The sequence below is a fragment of the Pogona vitticeps genome, chromosome 2 (genome assembly GCF_051106095.1).
Source record: "Pogona vitticeps strain Pit_001003342236 chromosome 2, PviZW2.1, whole genome shotgun sequence".
NCBI lineage: Eukaryota > Metazoa > Chordata > Lepidosauria > Squamata > Agamidae > Pogona > Pogona vitticeps.
This window is the reverse complement of record NC_135784.1, coordinates 82854281-82869497: the sequence shown is the minus strand read 5'-3', so window position 1 is coordinate 82869497 and position 15217 is coordinate 82854281. Positions and strand designations below refer to the sequence as shown.

Sequence of the window (15217 nt, the reverse complement as noted above, 5' to 3'; positions counted from 1 at the left end):
GGCAGTACAGAAGATATCCTAGCCTGGTCTGTTCTTGCACAAGAGAAGACTGTATGTTGTGTTTGTGCCAAATTTCAAAGTTATAATTTTTTGTTAGGGTGCCCCATTTTTAAAATTGTGCTATGGAATGCTGATTTGCTCTGTTGCACAATATCTATTGCTACACTCTAGTGCAACAATAAGTAGCTTCCACCAAGCTACTTTTCAGCACACAGCTTTAGGGCTCACTGGAAAAGTAAAAGGCAACTCAAGATTTAAAACCTTCTCTTATGTGAAGTCCCCTCCTATGCTTCTGATTGAAATCAAAGTCTGTAAAATGAGGGCTTGTGCTCTATTTTTCAAATCTTTCCCAACATGGATAAAATGCAAGGCCAGTAACTCATGGGATCCTATGCATGAAAACTAAGAAAGTTAACTCTGGCAGTTGTGTGTATTCTACCAACTCTAAGTAGATCCCAAAGTTTATTTCCCATATGTTAATGGTCATATAAATTATATAGCCTGCAAGGAAATAAGTCTCAAAACTGAGCTCTTCCCATATATACTCCTTATCCTAACACAGTTTTCAAATATTGTACAGTGGAAAAATTAATAACTTTGTAACATTGCAGAATTAAACTTCCAGGTTTGGTCTTGATGTGCTACAGAGTTGCATTGCAAAAAGTAGAACGTGCCACTTCCCACTTGAATGGAGAAAAGTACCATTTCTAAATCCATGCCCTACATAAATACTTACCTGTAAAAAAAAAGTGGGGGCATGTGTGAAAGAACGATTCTAGCCTAGTCTGCTCTGTGCTAGAGCTTGTATGTGTTTATTTTTAAAACTATTTGATTTTTAACTCATTAAAAAGCTCCCAGAAGGTAAGCTTCTACCATCAATATTAGGGAGAAAAAAGATATAGTAACTAAAAATGGGGATGAATTTTAAAAACGGCACTTCATTTTGATCTGTCATTTGTCAAGGTTAAGGAACCAATGAATATGAATATGTCAATTCATCTGCACTTTAAATGGCTGGTCACTGCCATTAATGGGGGTCACTACCTCCAATGACCTAGAGGCACAAAATGTGCAGAGAAGCTTCCTCAGACACATTTCTACAACTCCTGAAAGTTTGGTGAACATTGGATCACAGACCCCCAAGTTATATAGTCACAAAGAGGAACCCCCAGGAAAACTCCCCCCAGGTACTTAGAGACTCCAGAATCACAATGGAGCTTCCTATGTCTTTCCCCAACATGCCTGCCAACATTGGTGAAGATTGGATATCAGAACTCTGAGTTATTCACCCACAAATTGGGTTCCCCTCCCCCCGGGAGAGTTTACTACATGGCACTGAGAGAGTTATACTTAGCCCCAGCAGAATGAGGGGTCCCTTTGGCAGAGGCATGCATGAGGCATCGGGTTTGTCTTCAGCTCAGTGCAACATTACATTTGCCAGTGAAGTAGAGTTTGTCCACAGGAGGACTGGAGGTATTTGGCAGGACAACAGGCTTTTTGGCTACCTACTGAGTTGGCATGGGACTGAGTGTGTTGCCCCATTGGGCACTGCAGTAGTGGGCAGCAGCAAAGTACCATGTCTTGCCCCATCGGGCAGTGAGGAAGTTGGCAGCAGCAACGCAGAGTGTGTTGCCACATCAAGCACCGAGGTAGTTGGCTCCAAAGCAGGTGGGAAAGCATGTCTTAATAGGCATTGGATACTGAGGCAATTGGCACCCAAAAGGCTTTGCCCATTGGGTGTGTAGTGGCAGAAATCTTCAACATTGATGAGCAAGAGGGTGGCGTTTGCCATCAAGGTGGCATATGAAACACAAGCCTCTAGAAAGAATTAATTATTTAGCCAAGTATGCTGGTTTTGACTACCAGGAAGGGCTTGGGTCGGCCCAGCCCTCTTGGCACGGGGAAGCCAGGAGAACAGCTTTGGAAAACCAGATGATCAGTGCTGCAGTCTGAATCTGAAGCCGTGTGATGGTGTTGTTTGTTTTGTTACTGATGAAGAAAAGGGATGGCGGTGGTTGTTGGCACAAGATAAACTCTGCAGTCTCGAGCCGTGCGATGGGGCGATGCCTGGGCAGGCTTTTGGGCCCCATCAGGGCACTGAGGTAAGTTGGGAGCAGCAAAGTAGAGTGTGTTGCCCCACTGGGCACTCAGGCACATGGCAGCAGGAAAGCAGACTTTTTTGGCCCCATCAGGGCACTGAGGTGAAAGGCAGCAGAACAGACTCTGATCTTCTTCAGTAACATCAGATTTCCTCGCAAAGAAAAGGTCTTTGCCCCCAGGAGGTAACTGAGGTTGCTTGCAACTTCCAACAGCATCATCAGATGGATAGGATTGATGCTACTCACAGCGGTTAATCCACAGGGCCGCGGGGCTGTCGGAAACAGATCAGCTCTGCAAATTGAAGCTGGAAGATGGGACGACAAAGATGCTTGTTTAGAACTAGAAAGCTGGGGATTGCTTGCAACTTGGCTGCTGAGACTGCCCAGATATGATAAAGATACCCCTCGGAGGTTGTCCCTCTTGGCACAGGTTGAAAACCAGATGAGCTCTGCTGTCTGAAGCCGGGTGATGGGGTAATGGGGCCATACCCGGACAGGCTTTTGGTGGGGCAGAGCAGAGAGACCTTTTGGAATGAAGCCCAAGTGGAAGGAGCTGCAGGATTAGGAAATTGTTCAAATGGCCAGCAACGTCATTGACTTTTTGCCCCATCAGACACTGAGGAAGTTTGCAGCTGGAAAGGAGGCTTTCTTGGCCCCATTGGGGCACTGAGGCAAAAGGCAACTGCAGGAGACTCTGGTCTTCTTCTTCTGCAACATCATATTTGTATGCAAAGTTATTTAAGTTTGTCTCCAGGAGGCAACAGAGGTTGTCAAAGCAACAGCAACAGCAGGAGAAAAGGGTCCGACTGCAAGGTGCTACTAATGGTGGTTAATCAGGGTGGCCACTGGGCTTCTCGAGCGGAAGATCAGCAGTTTGAATCCATGCAATGGGGTGACCTGAGCTCTTGTCCCTTGTTCCTCCTTCTGCCTACCTACTGAGTTAAACTGCTGCTGAGCCACTAGGCTTGTTGATTGGAAGGTCAGCACAGCAGTTTGAATCCGGGAGCTCCCGTGGCTTGTCCCAGATTCTGCCAACCTACTCAGGCAGTAGCCCAAGTGGTGCACCGTGTTGTCATGGGACAGACGGACAAGCATTGGGTGGGGCAGAGCCCGGCCCTCTTGTCACGGGGATGCCTGAACAGGCTTGAGGGGGGGAGGAAAAGAAAGAGGCAGAGGCAAAAGGAAGGAAGCAAAAGGAAAGAAGACTCTTGTCTTCAGAGCAAAGGTAGTTCAGTTTGCCCCCAAGAGGCAACTGAGGTTGCACAACTGCAGCAACAACAGCAGATGAATAGGGTCCAAGGTGCTACTAATGTAACGGCAGTTAATCCATGGGGCCACTGGTGAGCTGAGCTCCTGTAGTTTGTTCCAAGTTCTGCCTACCTATTGAGGCTGTAGAATAGCTAGGAAGCTGGAATGAACAGTCTGCCAGTTTTGGGTAGGCCTGGGACAGTCCCTCTTTGGCACAGAGGATGCCCAGACAGGCTTGGGGGAGCTTGAGACAGGCCTGGTTGGTGCTTGGATGCCCAGACAGGCTTGAAAGCAGACTCTTGCCTTCTTTGGGAACATCACATTTGCATGGATAGGAGGCAACTGAGGTTGCACAACAACAGCAACAACAAATGAATAGGGTGGTGCTACTAACATGATCTTCTGCTCAAGAAGCTGGGCTTCTCGAGCAGAAGATCAAATCCATGCAATGGGGTGAGCTGAGTGCCAGTAGCTTGTTCCAGGTTCTGCCTACCTGAGGCAGTAGGAAGCTAGAATGAACAGCCAGGAATAAGGAATGAAGCCCGAGTGGACTTTGGAGCACTAATGTAGCCCTTTGAATAAGCAGGCAGGCAGGCTGGAAAGAATTTGGCCCAATGAATCAATTTCACCCAGCAGTTAAGATTTGGAAGGCCCCTGGCCCCATTCTTGGCACAGAATCAGCAGCAGGCGAGCCCAAGGCAGCTGGAGAGGGATGCAGGATTTGGGGCCAACATGGCCCAAGGAGGCTGGAATTGATGCCCAGTGAGGTGGGGGAGACGCCCACACAGGTTGCACATAGCAGCAACAGAGACTGTGGCACTGCAGGTTAAACCACTGAGCCATCAGAAGATCAGCACTGCAGTTTAAATTCGTGTGACAGGGTGATGTATGCCCCGTTGCTTTTCACCCAGCTTCTGCCAGCCTTCTGGGGCTATAGAGAAGGCCAGGAGGCCAGAATGAACAGGCATGAATAATTGGAATGAAGCCCAAGGAGGCTGGAATAATGAAATACGTACAAATATGTATTTCCAAGATTTTTCAGAATAAATGAATCTGTGGATACTGATCTTGGAGATAGGGAGGGACATGTCACACACAGTACACCTCAGGAGGAGGGAGCACATTGGTCAGGATTGGGTAGGGGTGAACCTGGCCCTCTTGGCACGGTGACGCCCAAGGAGGGTAGGGCGCTGAAGTCAGCAAGCAGCATTTGAGAATCAAGCCTGAGAAAGTTGGAATGAGCACGCAGGCCTTTTGGAAGTGAAAGGAGCTGCAGGAATCGGAAAGTTGTCATGTAGCCAGCAACATAGACTTTTGGAGTGGACTGATCAGGCACTGAGGAAGTTGGCAGCAAGGTAGACAGTGGCATGCAGGTTAAACTGCAGTGTTGCTAAGCCACTGGGCTTGTTATAGGTGCTGTTGTTGTCCATCTTGGTACGGGGAATGCCTGGACAGGCTTGGGGGGCAGATCCCGGCTCTCGGGGAATCAGTAACACCAACAGAAGAAAAGGGTCCAAGGTGCTACTAATGGCGGTGTGGCATCCAGGCGGTTAATTCATGGGGCCATGGGGCTGTCAGAAACAGATGCTCTGCAATCTGAATCCATGCGATGGGATGACACCCAGACAGGCTTTGGGTGGGTCTGAGACAGGCCTAGGAAACTCACCACCTGTCACTCACCAGCAACATCTAACTGGACTTGCTGACACCTTCAAACAAAAATGCTCGTTTAGAACTAGAAAGCTGGGGGGTGGGGCTGCAACCTGGCTGCTGAGTCTGCCCGGATACAATCAAGATAGCCCTCAGAGGTTTTTGGGGGGCTGAGACAGGCTAGCCCTCTTGGCACATTTGGGATGCCAGGACTGGCTTTGGGTGTGCCAACTGCCAAGAGGCCTGGCTGGCCCTCTTGCCATGTTTGGGGACGGGGACAGGCTTTCTGTATGCCAAGAGAAGGTTGGCTGACACTCTAGCCACATCCATGGGTGCCGAGACAGGCTGTGGGTGCGCCAAGAAGGTTGCATGTGCTGCGCCTGCAGCAGAATGGACCTGTAGACTGCGGGCAGGGCCCTGTCGCCGATGCCCTGCCACTACTCAAGTCCTCTGGCTGCCACCAGTGAGCTATGAGTGAGAGGTAGCCGTGCTGACCTCTGCTTCACAGGTCTGCTGTGATGTGCACCTTGCGCCCCTGGAGCCGTGAAAAATGGCCATGGACCACCTCCCTCACAGAGGCGTAGAGCGAGGACAGCACGCTAGAACTGAGAGTTCTCTGTGAGGGGAGGTTGTACCAGGGCAAAAAAATGCAGCAACCGGTGGAATGCTTGGGATTCCATGATGGACAGTGGAAGTCTAAGTAAGTCTAAGATGCCTGGGGTCTGACCCCCTCCGGACCACCCCAAGGCAGGTATTGCAGTGTGCCAGCTGTGGGTCATCGCCGAGCACCGTGAAATGATCACACACGGCCCCTCTGCCATGTTTGCCCAAGCGAGGACCCACTGCCTGCCCCTGACTGCTGGCCTGGGAAGAACTCTGTGTCCCAGGGGTGCTGCTGGCCTGGGAGGAGGGAACAGATGACTCTGGGGACAGGAGTGGGGTGGGAGCTGTGAAGCCTGCCCTGCCACTACTGGTTCCAAATCGGACTGGGGATCTTCAGAAACCAGTAACTCCTCAGATTGCTCTAGGAAGAGGAGCAGCAGTTCTTTTGGCACCTCTGGAAGGCAGCTTTGGTTCCATGCCTGCCTGCAAGGCCACCAGAGGAGGGACAGTGACACTGGTTATCATAGACGTGGTTGTGCACATGGTGGTCATGATGATGGTGCTGCTACCTAGCCTGCATAGCTTCTCAGTCTTCTTCCCCTTGGATTGCCCCTGAAGAAATCCCTTCATTTTCTACTGCCTGCCTAACAAAACCAACTAAACAAATAAAGCCATGGAGATTGAGGAAGGAAACTAATAGAGGGTCAAGAGAGTGTGTATAAATTTTATTTTTAGAATGATGGTGGTGTGATTCCTTTACTAAAGTGTGACCTGCCTGCCTAAACAAAGTCCCCCTCAGTATAATGTAATTAGGAAAATTCCCCCCCCCGACCCACTGGAGGGGGCAGAGAAGCCAAAAGAGTCCAAAAAGAAAAGCCCTGCCAGCTAAGTCTCAGCCAGAGACACACACCTCCAAATACGTTTTGGAAGAAAAAGGAATGATGGATCCAGCCAGCCACCAAATTCCCTGAGAGACGCAAGCCTCTCTAAAATGAACTTTTGAAAACTGAATATAAAGGAAAAGAGATTGCACAGTCACACAACGATAGTTCCCCCCCCACCAGACCCCCCCCCACAAACACACACAAGCCTCCAGGAAAAAAAGGGTTTGATTGATTTGAATTTGAAATGAAATTAAGCCCTTCCAAAAAAGTAGCCTAAGCTACCTAAAATCCCTTCCCAAATTCCCAGTAAATTTGATGATGATTGATGAATGATGATGAAAAAGAAAAATGTAAGTCTTTGTTTTGCTGACGCAAAAGCGAAACTGCACCACCAGCAGCAAGCCAGCGAGTAGCAACTGTTGTCACTCTGGACAGCAGGAACAGAAGTGAGGACCAGCCAGACAGGAAAAGCTTATATGAAGCATCTGTAAAAGTAGATATACCTTTTAGCAGCACTATTGGCTGCCAGACATGCCAATCCAGGATCTCTGTCCTGATTGGCCAGAGCTTCAAATTGGTGCCAGCAAGCTCAGAGAGGCCCCTAAAAAAGGTAATGAATATGAACAAATTGACGAATAAAACTGAGGAAATATTCATCAAGCCATATTTGTCCTGATTTAAAATTTTACAAATACACATCGACGAATATATGACAAATTGGCTACATTTGTCAGGAAAACAGATCTGTTTTTATATTCATCCCCATCTCTAATAGTAACTCATTACAGGGTTATCACCAAAAACATGTTACCTTGAGGTTCTGCTATTTTAATTTTCTATGGGATGGGTAAGGAAGCATTGAAAAATATGACTCCCTATTTGACGTTTAGAACAGCACAGTCTGTTGCAGACACCACAGCTGGCAGCAAATTTTTGTTACAACATGCATGCCCTACAACTGCCCCCCTTCTTTTATTTTTATATAAGGAGTGTTGAAAAGACAAGTATATGAGCCAAGCATAAATATGTTTTGATTTTCTTTTCTTTCTTTTTTTTTCATTTTTTGTTTCACCAGGAGCCGGGGAGTCGGGAAAAAGCACCATCGTCAAGCAAATGAAGTAAGTAGTTGTACAGTCTGTGCTCCCTATCTCATTCCTCACAGCCATCAGTAAAAAGTAATGCTGAACCTTCACTAATAGGAATTACTTAACATATCAGATTCTATTACAGCCTAGTAGATTGCCTTCCCATCTGGAACAGATCAGCAACGCCAAAGTGTAGTGCCCCAATTGCATTGCCATCCTGTCCCACCTATTACAGGGCTGCTTTGCACATTATGCTTTAAGGTGCACAGTTAAGAAGCATTAAGTGTACACCTAGAAACATATAGGGTATATTCAGCTAACCAAATACCTGCTTCATCAAAGAAGTCCCTCTAGAGTAGAAGTGTAGAAGTTGGTTTCCCTTTCAGAAGATCCAAGGAAGCATTAGCAATTCCTTGAGGTTCAATCGGTGTCCTGGGATCAGGCAAACGAGCAGGGAAAGATATCTGATTATTTTTGAGTATTGTTTTTCTTAAGAAGACACACTCTCATTCTCTTTCTCTTTCTCTCTGTGTAAGCACCGGGGTGGGTGGGAGAGTTGGCAGAGCAGCAAAACATTTGCTGCCTCAGAGTCTATGAGCAGTGGAGGGTAAGACACAGAGCTTAGGGCTCAACTGTGTCCCTAAAGGTCCCTATCAAGGGCCAACAATGCACAACAAGTCACATGACATTCCTCATGATATGATATCTCTGTTCTCTCACCCTGCTACCCACCTGCCAGGGAATGAAGCAGCAGACAAAAAAAGGTAGCAATTGACCCATATTCCCTTATCTATTTAACTCTATTTAACTCCTGGTTTCTCTGCGTGACATCCTTCAGACCTTCAGGGCAGGATCCTCAGCAGACTTCAGTCCTCACAGTGCCCAGGATCAGCCATTGCCCTCCGGAGAGTGTTCTGGGTTGATTCTTCTGTCCTTGTATTCCACAGAATTATCCATCAGGAGGGTTACTCCCTAGAGGAGTGCTTGGAGTTCACCTCCATTATCTACAGTAACACCTTGCAGTCCATGTTATCCATTGTGAGAGCCATGAGCACACTTAACATTCAATATGGAGACTCAGCAAGGCAGGTGAGTCAAGTCTTCTAGCAGCAGCCTGTTATCAATGTTGTAGTAACAGCAGTATTTCATAAGTACTTACAAACCCTTGAATGCTATACAGTATAACAGCAAAGGATTTAAAAGGTCATAGGCAAGAATCCTACAGGATATTTATGCTGAGGGAAATGTAATGACACTAACTACAGTGGTGAATTGCTGCTAATTAACATATTGATGTCACATTGCAGGTTACAAATCAGTCCTGGAACTTGAAATGCAAGTGACCATTAGTTAATTAGGGGCAATTTGCCAGCCTGGTTTACTCAATTATAGTTAACACCGGCATGAACCCCCAGGAAGATTCTGGCTATATATAGTTAAAAACAGTGGAGCTGGGCCTGCAGGGTTACAGTTTAAATGGGGAGTGGGCAACACATAGCCTCGCTATTTCCCTACTCCAGGTTCAGCACCTCTGAAGATATCACCACTGCCAAAAATCCCAGCAATTCGCCTGATAAACTAGGTGTGCACCCTGCACATGCCATTTTCCCCAAAATTGCTGGTAGGCCATTTTGGCAGTACCAGTAAAAATGTTGATGGTGCAGCAGAAGGTTTGGAGACAGCAGCTGCAAGATGGCACAGCCATCCTTGGTAGGTTCTGCGCATAGGTGGTGCAATTTCCCCACTTCAGTCTAAATAGATAGTGCAGGGTGGGTGGACAATGAGTTGGAGTAGTGGAAGCAACGGAGGAAGACTAACCCTACATTAAAATATCTTCTTTATCTGGAAGTGACCTATGGGAATGTACGCTACTTGGAGCAACTGTATCCATCAACAGCTGAGAGTTACCGTATGTTTCTCAAAAATAAGAAAATACTTGAAAATGGTTTGGAATTTGAAAACTGTTGCAGAATGGGCAGGTTACTCCTGTAACTGTGCTTCTTTGAGTGGTCTACTATGTATTCAGCAGTTGCAGCACTTATGGGAGGGAAGAACTTCGATCCGGTCGTCTTCATTCTGCATTGTCAATGTTGGGTTCCTATTAGTTTCCTGCCAATTCTGCATTACTCTAAATAGTATAAGAATATACAATCAAAAGGAGTGTCTACACATATATAAATCTTTCCAAGCATTAAGGCCAACATTGGAGTACATACTCTGAAACCCATGAACTGTTTGATAGTTTGGACAGGATTTTCTCAGTGGCATCTGTATACAAGTCTCAGCATGGAGATATATATATATATAAATAATTACTGTAGTTATATATATATATGCAGTTGTGCCCCGCATAGCGACGTTAATCCATTCCGGATTAATTGTTGCTATCCAGAATTGTCGCTAAACAGAACTAAAAATCCCATAGGAACGTGTTAAAATATATAAGCCATCTTGGGTAAGGCAGGGAATAAATGAAATACATGAAATAATTAGCTGTTGCTGGTCATGGTATATGTATGCTTGCATTTGTGTAATTATGGTAGGCATCCTTCAGTCTCAAGATACTATGGTAACATGCTCTGAATAGAAGTCTTGGAACAGCGTCTAGGGTGGCTGAGAAGGCCAGTTCGAGAGTGACAATCCCTTCCACACTGAAGACAAATACAATCTGTCCCCTGTTCAGCTCCCTGGTTTTGCTGGTTTCGGGAGTGCCTCTTTGCCTCGGCCTGCTGGATCAGTGTCTCTTCAAAATGGGAGAGGCTGTGATGCACCGCCTGCCTCCAGGCTGAATGCTCAGATGTCAGGGTTTCCAATCTAATTTAAATTAATTGTTAAACTTGTAAAATTACGATACTATGTTTTATATCATATTGTCATTATCTATGTAAAACTGTCTATATTTTAAATTGTTTTTATCTCGTATGTTGTGAGCCGCCCAGAGTAGACTATGTCTAGATGGGCGGCATATAAATGAATGAATGAATGAATGAATGAATGAATGAATGAATGAATAGATAAATAGATAAATAGATAAATAGATAAATAGATAAATAGATAAATAAATAAATCTGTTGAGGTCCATTCCTAAGGCCTTCAGATCCCGCTTGCAGATGTCCTTGTATCGCAGCTGTGGTCTTCCTCTGGGGTGATTTCTCTGCACTAATTCTCCATACAGGAGATCTTTTGAAATCCGACCGTCAGCCATTCTGACCAACATGCCCAAGCCAATGTAGACGTCACTGTTTCAGTATAGCTGTAACTGTAACAGCCTTTTCATGTTTTCAAAGTTCCTTTGTCAAGGCAGCATTCTGTGAAAAGGTCATGGATTTTTAAAGTAAATCAAAATGGCCAGAAGCACAAGACAACCTAAGGAGTCTTTGGTTTGTGTCCTCAATGATCTGGGGGCAGCACCCACCCACCCTTGGATGTGTGAGGGCTACATCTTCTCCTGTAGTCCTGCCTTCATTTTCTTTCTTACAAAAATTTTGTGTGGTGCTTCCCCCCCTAAAATTTGGCCCCCTCATGGCCAAATACGCATAATATTAGCAATTAACGGCTTTTATGGGGCAGGATAAATGTTGGGGGGGAATGAAAACATGGCAAAATTGCCCCCGTGATATAAAGAACAAATTATTTTCTAATCCATTTTTTTAAGGTTGGAAGGTGCATGTTTTCCACCCCGTTCTAAGTCAAAAGCTGGTATCAGGAGCACTCGGGGGCTCTAGAAAAAGCATAACATGAGACATAAAGGGTCTTCTTTCTGCATCCGGTGTCACAGAGGCAAAGGGTGGCCGTAGGGGCCAGAGAGGGCATCTCACGCCACTGAGTTTCACCCACTGTCTCAATTACAGGATGATGCACGCAAGCTGTTGCACTTGGCAGACACCGTTGAAGAAGGCAGCATGCCTAAAGAGATGTCAGACATAATCTGCCGACTCTGGGAAGACCCGAGCATTCAGGCCTGTTTTGAGAGGGCCTCGGAGTACCAGCTGAACGACTCGGCCGGCTAGTAGGAACTCTTTGCTTGTATTCCTTGAGACAAGAGTCCAGGGCTTGTGTAAGAGAATTGTCATGGGTGTGCAAGATGTGTCTTGGCCTGGATTCTTTAGGATTGGAGAGATCAGGCACACTTGAAGGCACCTGTCTTTCCTCACTACCTGCAACATTTACGTTCCTCTGTCTCTGACGGGAAATACAGGGAATGTCTCTGCTCCAAAAGCAAATGCAGCAGCAGTACAAAGTGCCTCAGGAGGATGTCCTTGTGCTCAAGGACAATTTGGTATTGGGCTCCAACATCCCAATGGCTGGTGACGTCAGTTTCCAGGGTGCTGTGAATCCATTCAAAATCTTAGTCTCCTCATTACGTGAGCTATCCATATTCTGCATGGTGTTCCCAAAGTAAATTCGGCCCCTTGGAATGCAGGCTGGAGGGCACTGAGAGGGCCTTTGCCATGGGAGTCAATCACCAGCTCTCTAAGGTGCCTTTCTCTCCTTCCACGAGCTGTGCTAGGAAACAGGCACATGGGTGAAGATGCAAGGAGGCCCTGAGAGAACTGCTGAACTAGAGGTCAGAGGTCTGGAGGAGGAAGGGGTGCTTGCTGTGATGCTCTCAGCCCTTGGAAAAGTTACTTTTTAGATTAAAGCTCCCAGATTGTCATAAGGTTCTGGTGAGCTGTGGTCCAAAACTGTAATTCTTTCCCAGCTGTGGATTTTTTTTTTCTGATCCTAGATCTGATAGGGGTTCTGAATGGGTAAGAGCAACCCCTTCCCATTACTTCGGCTTCTATGCCCCACACATCTGATCAAAGACAATGATCCAGGTCATGATCTAACCCTCTAAAGGGTAAGCTGGTTCACATCGTAGACCCTGTACCTTTTCTATGTTTGCAGTTATCTGAGTGACCTGCGACGGCTGGTGGCACCCGGATATATCCCAACCGAACAGGATGTTCTCCGCTCCAGGGTGAAGACCACGGGCATAATTGAAACCCAGTTTTCCGTGAAGGATCTCAGCTTCAGGTATCCCATGGCTGCGGTGGATGGAAAGCTTAGCAAGCAGGAAGGTCGTGAAGGACAGTGAATGCTATTTTATTCTACAGCTATTGTACTTGACTAACTGGCACAAAGCTGTAATAATTAAAGAGCATGAAATACGGTTCCAGATTCACTACTGGACATCCCAGTTTGGCCCATCACATGCCGGATGGTCTTAAGCCAACCACTTTCCCTTGGCCTTAGCTCTATCCCATCTTTCCACCTATAATATACCGTATCCATAATAATACTAGCCTGCTTTAGAAGGCTTTGGAGTTGACAAAGGAGGAGAGGGGTTTGGACCACTTAGGAAAAAGCACCTGGTAAACAGGAAATATCACAACTGCTCAAGGAGGAAGGGCAGAATGGGGTCCTGCTGCAAGATCAGGACGGCTGCAATCCGGCAGTTACTTTCCGATATTAAATGCCCATCCCTCTTAGGCCCTGAGGCACCCAAAGGCTTCCCAAGGCCAAAAGGGATTCCTCGGCAGCCTCAGAACCTGAAAGGGGAGAGTGGGGTTAAGAAGCTTTTAATTTAATTAAGATATCCCTCACCGGATGATGACATCACTTGGCTTGCATAAATTTACACCAACAAAAGTTCAGCTGATATGTTCTCCACATTGATTAAACAGCCGAGGACACCCCAGTCTGCCATTTTTGACAATGGGAAGCCATTCTGTTTTGCTGTACAGTAGCCTCTTCTACAGATTATGGATCCCACATCAGGACAGTCAAATGTTATGGCGCACCCTTCTCTTTTAGAAAAAACCCTAGTTCTTATTGACAACACAGTCAAGGTCTTTACTGTAATCTATGAAACACAAACCAGTTTTTTTTTTCCTGCTTGGGTAGAAATGAAGTCAAATCTTTCCAGTGGGTGGTGTCACGGTACTGACTACCACAGAGAGGACCAATGACCACTGAGCCACACTACCCTTGCTTATGGGTATTTCCCAGCAGGGTCTAGTGTGCGCATGATTGTGAAATGCTTCCTGTGTGACTCCTCTCCAGGCTGTTGCTTGTAACTGCAAACCAACCCTGCAAAGGAGGAATGCCAAAACACCCATAAAGTACTCAAAACTTCAGAGTGCAAGGCACTGTCTTTAGTACCACTAACCCCTTGCTCTTTCTGAGTGATGAGACAGCTGTACAATTGTATTATTTTTATTGAAGGTCTTTTAAAGAGATATACATGTTCACAAGTAGGTTTAAAACTTCTAAAAGAATCAAAATGATATGAAGCAGTTCTATAGTAGAAAGCAAAATAAACATCATTCAGAGACTGAGGGAGTTAAGAATAAGACCCACAAAAAATTATAAAGCTAGCTACCTATATCTATACTTACAGAGATGTGGCATGGTACCAACACATACACAGAGTTCAGCAGAGTGGCAGGCATTGACTACATTCACCTGATATACAAAGCTAAGCCTGCACAGCTTTATAGAAGCTAGCCAGGCATAAGCTTAAGCTCAAATGCTCCATTCTTCTGCTCCTACATAAATCCCATCATCCCCCTCCCCCAGATGTTTCAAGTTTCAAACCTTTGCACCAATCACATTGTGTTCTCAGACAAGGCTGGTTGTACTACTTTCAGTAGCATGAGACACCAGGAGGAGATGGTTCTCATAACAGTCTTTTGGCCTTGAGGGTTGTAGATAAATACTTTTCTACAGTCAATTCCTCTCATTGGGAGATGTTTCCCCTCCTTGCCTCCAGGTCACTTTCAGGTACCATGCAATGTGCTTCAGAGACTCCAGGGAATGCATTAACCCTCTCCTTGCTAATTCCATGACAGGCTGTATTTCCATGTCATCTGGGATGACAGCAGAAACGTGTTGCTGTGGCCACAAATAAATGGCTAATTGTGTAGTCTGCCTGGTCCTTAATCCATCGCTAATATTTGGCACAATATTTGTAAGTTTCCACATTGTATCCCTTCCCACGATGTGAAGAAGGTGCAAAAAATATATATGCATGTACGTATTCTGATGTTATCACACAAGGTAAATTTCAGTGCCACTTACCTGGAGAGGTAGATGCGATGTTAGGCTACCAATGTGTATACTGTGTTTTTTTCCCCCTCACAATGAGAAATGCCTGTAGTTTCCAGCCAAAATGAGAAGACTGGTAGAGGTGTGGAGGGGACATAACAAAGGGATGAGAAAACAGAGCTAGCATGCAATTATTAAGCTGCTACAAGTTAAAAGCAGTTAAAAGCAGAACCTAGAATGGTACATATTATCCTATACATACCAGTGTTTTGTCTGTGAAGCATAGAGCAGGGAGATCATGGATCTGCTGCTTCCTTGGTGGCTGCTAAATTTTATTTCTTTTTGTGAGGACTGAGTGCCCCCTAAAGATGCTCTTTTTTCTTCCACCGAGGGCCTGTCAGCAAATGTTCTGCCCCAAGTGAACACAGTTCATCTTGAAGGAGACCTGGGCTTGCTGGGAGTGACATCTGCAGAAACCACATGGTTGAAAAAAATCACTGGTTTGGGTTTCCAGGAGGTGGAAATCCTTATACATTCACTCCCCTGCTGCAGCTTTGTCTCTTGAGCTTTTTCAGTTTTATTTTTAAGAGCTAACGAAAGACTTCTGACTGGGAAC

At 45.9% G+C, this 15217-nt stretch overlaps 1 protein-coding gene across 3 annotated transcripts in view; it reads left to right on the top strand.

Annotated features, from left to right (window-relative positions):
• Positions 1-15217, top strand: part of GNAT1 (G protein subunit alpha transducin 1) — a 116793-nt gene that overhangs the window by 91533 nt on the left and 10043 nt on the right. For 2 of the 3 annotated variants that reach the window (XM_078385507.1, XM_072989853.2), the window contains exons 2-5: positions 7560-7602; positions 8517-8658; positions 11421-11578; positions 12460-12588. In XM_078385507.1, the coding sequence (XP_078241633.1) occupies positions 7598-7602; positions 8517-8658; positions 11421-11578; positions 12460-12588 (434 nt within the window). In that variant the 5' untranslated portion in view covers positions 7560-7597. Of the gene's footprint in view, positions 1-7269; positions 7603-8516; positions 8659-11420; positions 11579-12459; positions 12589-15217 lie in introns of those variants that run through there. The other variant, XM_078385508.1, reaches the window with a different exon arrangement.